This window comes from Tigriopus californicus, chromosome 10 (genome assembly GCF_007210705.1).
Source record: "Tigriopus californicus strain San Diego chromosome 10, Tcal_SD_v2.1, whole genome shotgun sequence".
Lineage (NCBI taxonomy): Eukaryota > Metazoa > Arthropoda > Copepoda > Harpacticoida > Harpacticidae > Tigriopus > Tigriopus californicus.
Window position 1 is genome coordinate 3,550,821 of NC_081449.1, and position 8,315 is coordinate 3,559,135.

The 8,315-nt window shown below is 40.0% G+C and overlaps 1 protein-coding gene across 1 annotated transcript; it reads right to left on the minus strand.

Moving 5' to 3' along the window:
- Positions 1–327: 327 nt before the first annotated feature.
- Positions 328–6,629, minus strand: LOC131888588 (bone morphogenetic protein receptor type-2-like). Its single transcript, XM_059237479.1, has 9 exons — positions 5,977–6,629; positions 3,528–3,648; positions 3,333–3,459; positions 3,153–3,261; positions 1,951–2,290; positions 1,727–1,896; positions 1,375–1,648; positions 831–1,207; positions 328–720 (listed from the first exon to the last, which is right to left on the minus strand). Exons 1-9 carry the CDS (start codon positions 6,105–6,107, stop codon positions 702–704), a joined length of 1,668 nt encoding a protein of 555 aa, XP_059093462.1. The 5' UTR covers positions 6,108–6,629; the 3' UTR covers positions 328–701.
- Positions 6,630–8,315: the final 1,686 nt, after the last annotated feature.

The following is an 8,315-nucleotide window of genomic DNA, read 5'->3' on the forward strand; positions in this document are numbered from 1 at the left end:
GCCTTGTTTGAAGCAAATACCATCAATGGTTACCAAAATGAAATCAGTCACATATTTTGTACATAGATAAGCCAATAATTGACATTCAAAAATGTCAGCACCAACAGCTTAGGCCTTACTTGGCAGCAAAGGTTTGGAGATAATAAAAGGGTTATGTTTCCTTGCTCTGATGTCGTTGCATTGTCACGCCATCTAAGAATCAAAAGCTCAGATTTACAGAAGTTGGCGGGTTAAGCGGCAGGGTGCTCAAGGAGGAAGGAAGCCAACCTTAATTGATTGAGTCTTCTTCCATGTTGAAGCCTTATTTTTGAAAAAAAAACCTTGATATGTCTTCCAATATGTTTTAATTCATTGAAAACTTATCTCTCCAGCAAAAGGTCAGGTATATGACATTTGGTCTTAAATATTTGGGCTTGAATATTTATGATGATCTCTCCATTCGTTGCGAGTATATAAATCAAAAGAATTTTTAATGAATGGAGTTTGATTTTTTTTTGCACAGGCATATAATCGGGTATTGTTGGTTTTCCCGATCTAAAATCTGATAAGTGATATTGCAGATATAAAAAGAACCATATCAATTGTTTTCCATTGGTGTTAAGGAAAATTTGGATAACTTCTTCGATTATGGTTTGCCTTCGACTTTGCATTTGGTCCTCTCCCTGCTAATGATGTCGAATGTCGATTGCCACCCATTTTGGTTAGATGTCCGAGACTAATCTGAAAATAAAACCATGTCAGAGCTTTAGGATGGGAGCTTGATCATTCAAAGCGAAAGACGTGATCGAAAAAATGTAGTTGATGTTCTCAGGGCATTCGCCAACACTCACCGATCCATAAGCAAGGCAAGTTGAGGCGATTCCACCGATGCAATCTCAAACTGCTTCTGCTCCACACCTTTCGTCCATGCTTGGTCACTTCTGACTTCCAGACCCGATATCTGGACATGCTGGATCCACAGGGAGTCCATTTCTCGAACCCGCTCAATCACTCCTAAGGTGGTCAATCGAGCCTCGGCATCTCCATCCCAACAGTAGGCCATCGTTTCTTTGAGGAGCTGGATTCCAGGATTAACACTCTCCCAAGACCCAGAAAAAACTGGTCGGGCCTTGTTGTGCAACACCAGTATCTGCATTTGTTTCACAGACGGTGTTTTCGATTCCAACTCTGCTTCAAAGGCCAATTGAAATAGAGGGACTGGGATCTCCTATAAAAAGTGGTATTCCTTGAGATTAGTTTCTTTCTATTGCTTTCAAAATTGTGCTTTTGGTTTGGCTTCCATTTTCCTTTCCAGGACTTTTTGGGATTTAATTTCAATTTAATGTTAACCAATGTCCATGTAATCGAAAAAAGTTAACAAATTTAAACAATCACCTGGTATATGTCCCGGCAACGGTTGGCTACTTCCCAAAAAAGAAGTCCCAGAGCATAAACGTCTACTTGCTTGAGCGAGGTCTGGAAATTCCTCAAATTGAGAGCTCCGTCCAAGAGTTCAGGAGCCAAATAACGAATGACGCCATGCCTGCTGCCGTCACCACTCGTTGGACTAGGTTTCGGCTTACCACGATTGAAGATTATGGCTAATTCTAAACCTGTGATGCAACAGCGCAAACCATACGTAACCAATATGTTTCTCGAATTGAGATCTCTGTAAAGGATGTATGGTCATCAAGGCCATATATAGGGCCAGGGGAGCAATATACAGAATGAGAGGTTGGGTTGTTACCTATGACAAATTGCGACGGAGGGCGTTTGACAATACTCGCCATGGAGTGCTGCTAATCCTTGAGTGATTTGGGCCAAAATCTGGCACAATTCCTTCCATGTGAGAGTGCGACCCCTTAAATATGTGTCTAACGTACCAAATGGGCAATACTCCAAGACGATAAAATGTTCCTGAAACATATTGAGATTGACACGACAATAGAAAGAAACTGTCCATTAGCGTACCTGTTTTAGTCCAGGGTATCCGGCGAAACAGTTCAAAATCTGTGAGTGTTTTTGGAGGTGACCCATTTCTAGGATTGCTTTGATGTTATCGTAAAGCTCTTTCAACTTGGGTGGAAATACCTTGATAGCCACATTTAGCTCCTTATTGCTATTATTTGTGCGTATAAAGCCTCTGTGAATGTTCGAGAAGGCACCGTTATGAATGACCTCGGCGATCTCTATGTACTTTCCAGGGTTGCGTTCCAAAGTCACTTTTTCGACAACGAAAAGGGGCTCCGATATGTCAGTGGATGCTGGTTTGGAGCCCTCCAAATCAAACTTCGCATATGGGCGAGTTGCCCTGAATAAAAAAGAAAAGCTTTTGTGACTTAGGTGTTTGTTACGTTCGGTCTAAATTGCAATTAATATAAACAAAACTTGAATCACGATCCAACATGGAGCACGTTTTGAAAGCAAGGAGCCATCGGAAAAAAGTTTGCTACAGCTGAGGTACCGTGGGTAGTCCACAAAACTGTTTGTTATCATTTAAAAGATACTTTGAGCTGATCACAACCACTCATTTTGTTTCAGCATCATATTTTGTAAAATATAAACAAAACTACATGTGAGGATTCTGACAAATATTGGTTCGAAGCCATCAAAATTGACTTCAAAATTCTTCCAAAGCTTATTTCTCTTTGCCCCGTGATTTTAAAAAGTACCGTCGGGCAGGCCTCATTTTTTTTTCTTTTGTGCGGACTTCCTTACCGCTACCGGGATTGGAATCCCAGCAGTTCAAGACGAGAATATTATTTATGACGAGAAGATTATTTATCTTCTTTTAGGGAAGATTTTTGTCTCCAAACAAAAGTTCTGGCAAAATTCAAGCTTAAAGAGAGCTGGTTGGCTCTTTTGCGACATTCTATTACAATACAAGTTGATTGTGCTATATCTTAAACTTGAAAGCTTTGCAGTCATTCTCACGGGTGTCTTTGAGGATGGCGATCTCTACTTCAGTCCGAGGAACGGGCTCCGACTCAGAAAAGACCTTTGAACCTAGACCCTTGACCCTTCGGTAACACGATTCGAATATTACCACTAATCTTTAAGACTGGAAAAAATTGGTCAATTTATAGCTCCTCGCATTCAGGGGGAAATCATCATTTTCCTCGAAAGCAATTCCCTTAAGCGCACATCATTCACAACTTTAAGATTTGACTTACCTTAGCTTAGAGGTTAAGACCATCAATGGCACACAAATCGATAATGCTATCACCAAACCAAGGAGAAGGTGTCCGGGATGAAACGTAAACTCTTCTTTAAGAGGCCCGACTGAAATCATTCGCAATTGAGACTGTTGTCAATCGAGTTATTAGGGTGATAATCCAATATGTTCATTGCACCTTGGACCAATATTTGGTTGCATTTGTGTTGTGAACAGCAATAAAAGAAATCATCATAATGCTCTCCTTGAGGCACAATACATTGGGAAGAGTTGCATTCCTGAGCAGAAATGTTCCTAGAACATCCCTAAAACGAGATCAAGGTTAACATTGTTCCGAGTCATAATAACTCGATTAGCTTGTTCCACTCCTTACTTGTTCCAAGATGTGAAACCCGTGGCTTGGATGGACTCGCCACGTGGCATAACAAAACTGACATCCGGAAACGAAGGTCAATCCCTCAACGTGAAATTGAGCTTCTGGTCCTCTTGAATTTCTAGAATGTACCAATGAATAAAACGAATCAATACAAACGGGGACCTGCAAATTTTCCGATAATTATACAAGAACTCCCTCTGCTCTCAGTGTTTCTATGGCATGAGCTTACAATAATACATATTTTTCTCATATCTATGAAATATTCTTGCATCACCTTGAAATGGTGTCTGCTTATTGGGACGATCTTCTAAAGCAAATTCTAGAGGAATGCAATGTTCTTTGATATTACAGTGTACAGGCGCAAAGATATTTCGGGGACTTCTTGAGATGTGGACTGCGAACTGGCGCCAAAATTTTTCATCTCCTAAACCTTTCACCTTATACCAAATAAGCACTTCAGACGACAACAAGATCTTGTTGAATAAATAAATTTGGCCAAGTTTGAACCCAAAACTATGCTTATGGAACTCAGGAGATATGTCCAAACGTAAATAGTAAACACTACATAAAATTCAAATTTTCGGCCTGCTTTTAGTCCGCTACATAAGCTTTTGACAACAGAACTTTGAAATGAACCACTTTTCAAGTAAATGATATAAAAATGACCCGCCTTTAATTGGGAAGATCTGTATTCCTGATTTTAGTACTTTAATGTGAAAAGTGGCTCAGAGTCACTCTGATCAAGAGTAGGCCGATTGGTGGGAAGCTCGTTCACAGTCCATATTTCTAGAAATCCGTGGATAGATATATTTGTACTACTAGTCGATCAAAATTCCTTGGCAAGGCCATGGTTTTGGGGGTCGTGTGTTTAGACGGAAAGACGCTTCCAACAATATGGATTAAAAAAAAAACATAGACGGCAAGATGTACAAGAACATCCTGTCCAGGAAAGTGTTTCCGGCTCTGGACGCCACATATGGAAGAGAGAGTTACGTGTGAACCAAAGATGGTGCCCCCTACCACAACAGCAACCCTGTTCAGTGATACCTGGCGAGACGTCTGGGATTTTCGGGGTTTTGTGACCCCCAATCAGCCAAAAACTGAATCCGCTGGATTGTATGTTGAAAGCAAGGCCTTTGCTGGCCCCCATCCTAATGTATGTGGGCTCCCTGTAGGCCACCGTCTGGTAAGATTGGGCCAACATGTCTGTGGATACGTTCAATCCTGTTGCAAGGTGTTTAGGATGCGTGTCCAATCAGCAATGACAAATAAGGGAGGGACATTTGAAAAAGTAAGACTGGTCAGACATTACTGTTTGTCTACTTCTTTTGCTCACTATGTTTTACGGACCTTGAACCTAAACAACAGCACTTGCCTCGTTTCCAAACATTTTAAAATGCACCAAGACTTTCGGCGCATCCGGTATAATTTCAAAAAACTTAAAGATGCATCTATCAAAAATCTGTTTAATTTGAATCCTCCTTAAGCAGATCGCAGGACACTATTCAAGATTTTTCGTCATAATTTTAAATGGGAAAGTACAAATGATTTAACAAATATTTGTTAAAGTTTACAAATATTACACAACATTTACACAGTCAAAACCCCGTTCACTAATTAAATTATGCCCTAGTGGTGACGGTATATCTCCTTGATTAAAAGCATGGATTTTGACCCTCATTCGATTTAGTGACATTATTAGTTTGAGCTCTTTTGACTTTTGGTTTTGAAGCACGAAAGTGAATGATCAATTTAACAGAGGCGAGATTTACTGACCTTGGTTTGACTTCCTCACAAGCTATCTTGTGATGAAAATTATCCTTTTTACAAACTATTCTTTTATAAATTGTAAGTGGGGAGATTTCAAATATGCTCTCAAAACATTTGAACACATAGCTTTTGATGTCAAGAAAGGGCAAAGATCCTTCTTTAAGTCATTAAAAAGTTATTTGTTGGTCAACAATCAAAATAAGTTAATTAAAACAAACTTAAAGCTGCATCAGTTAAAACTTGATCTAGCCAATTAGAATCATCATATGGTTAGTTTTGCGCTCAATTCAAATTTCATGAACATACATGACGCGTACTTGGCAATAGCAATTAGAATGGCGCTAATTTCATAAAGATTACCTATCAAGTATCCTGACAGACTGGACTTTTCAGAGAGCGAGTAGTAAAGTAGGCGCTCCATATAGTAGGTGTGTATCTACTTAAAATTTGAAGTTAGATTAAGCTTCGATATGGTTTTAATTGAATCGATTTACGGCAGACTCATTGTAAAGTTCGATTTAAATGGCTTCTATCATATTTTTGGACCGATATCTGACATTGTTGAAATAAAGAGACGGCTTTGCTCTAAGCACAAGCCCTCCAAAACTAATAAACTGCCAAATTATTACGAAAAACACTCAATGCCAGATGGCCTTAAAGGTTGGCTTCAATTTACCTGAATAAACAGACAGTCTGTCCTTTGGAATCACCAGAATCACTGGTCTCTGAGGCTGAAATCCAAACTTTTCCGTTCAAAAACAGCCACATCAACAGAATCCTCGGAGACTTGGACACAACATGCTGCATCCTGAGTGATCAAAACCTCGAGTCAAAAAATTTCACACCACACTTTCCCAAGAGGTCGCTGATATTCGTTCACATGGATGCAACGTGGCCAAATGCAGATGATCATCGACAATTGGAATGTACAACAACCCTTTCTGTCTTTCTCTCTGGGACGATTTAGAACTTGAGAGAGTAGATTTCTCAGACAGAAGTTCATTCACCCACAGACAGACGATCGAGGGCAAACAACTTGGAAAGAGGCGCGGAACAAGTCGTGCATCCAGTCCTCTCGTCTCAAGACCTCAAAACAGGGACGACCTCAACGAACCAAGACGGGAGCAACTGCATGCACGCGAGAGAACACACTCACATCTACACACATCCATATACGCACAGACAGGGGAGACACGGGAGCGATTGGCCTGGATTTGCAGTCTTACTCCCTTGCAAGGCTATTGCGAATTTATAGTGCAACTCAGGGTGACTGTCTGGTTTGGTCGGGTGGATGGGCAAACATTTGAGCAGGAGCCGTGTTTGTTATCGATGGTGTGAAATTGAATTTGGCATTGAGTTTTTTTAGCTTTCTGAATCGTACGGGTGCCTTTTGTAGAATTCTCGAAATATTTTTCGGTTCTTGGCAGCCCGTTAAATGCTTGGGATATGTATTAATGCTTACTATTCTAATGAAGAACAATGTTCGTTTACACAAAAGTTCAAATATAAGAGAAATCAAGACTAGAATGTGATTTGAACACCAAAAACTTTACGCATGTTTTCAAATCAGTCTGGAAAAATCAAAACAGAAAATAATCCAACAGATTTGACAACATTTCATTAGTCACCCTGAAGTAAGTTGCAAATACACTTGCAGCGCAAATGTGCCTTTATGCGAATCTGAGAGAGTGCACTCAACTGAGAATGGCGAAAAAGAGCATAAAGCGCGTTGTCACTACATGAGCGTTTTAGCTCATTCAATCAGAATTGAATGATGTCCAAGTGTTGATCCATTCAAACATTTAATAGTTATATTTACAATTTTCAATGCCTCTGTTGATATCCTAAATTCTTAACCAACGACTAAACAGTACTTTCCTGTTTCCAATATCGCTTTTATTCCGTCTTTACGAAAAGAGTTGAGCCTGTCTGGAAATTTTGCCAATATTTACAAATGTCTGCACTTGTCCATTCACGAGGAAGCTCTGGGAGATTGTGCACTATTATACACTATGAAGTGTCCACAGATAGGAGAAATTTTGCCAGGAATACAGTGTGAGTCGGAAGACCGTCAAGGCCATCGAGATATTGCAAGGAAAAGACAGACAGCTTCGGATGCAACTTTCTCCGCCAACCTTACAGAGGACTGGAGGGTATTGTGGGAAGGGAAAGTGCAATTTGCAATAAGCCATGAACATCTGATTGGCTAGACAGTTTGTCAATTCGAAGGAATTGAGTGATCCTCTAAGCGACACGTTGATTCTCTTTGTATCCACCTTCATCCAGAGGTGATAGAACGAGTTAAGGTTGCAAGGATCTGATTCACCTAGCCTACTGAATACATATCATACGGTTTTTGCAAGCAAGTCGGATGTGGACATAATAAGCTTTGTAGTGTTGAAATAATTGAAGGTCATTTAGTTCGGCCATATCATTGATTTCTTTAGACTTTAAAAATCAGGAGGAGTAAACTTTCAGATGCAAAGAACAACTGAAATAATGTTTTTCTTCATGTTATAAAATAAGTGCATTGCCTAGTCTTCATTGCCACTCTGAACACCATTGAATTGTGTATGGAAGAGAACTGGTTTGCGAAAATTAAATGGTAAGGAAAAGAAAAAACCAAAGAGAAGTAGAATAAATAATGGTTTCATAAAATTGCAAGTTTAAGAAAGTATAGAAGCGGTGGGAGACCAAAAAATAGTGAAAGGTTGATGGACAGGGGCAATTTGGTACATCCAAAGATTTCACGTTCAAAAAAAAGAATATACGAGGGCGCTTGAAATGAATTTGTCTTGGCTCCAGTCGTCGCCATCGCACTTCTTAGTAGATCATTCTTGGCCCCTTTAGTTTGGACTCCAGTTCGGATGCTAACCTGAAATCCTACTATATGGCAACGTAAGCCCATGACCGAATTTGGTGAGTTCCCCTGGTGGAAAATTTATGCAAAATGTGGAGATCGGCTCTGGCACGTCGGATATGAAGGGTATCGATGACCATGAGTTGGAGCCTCTC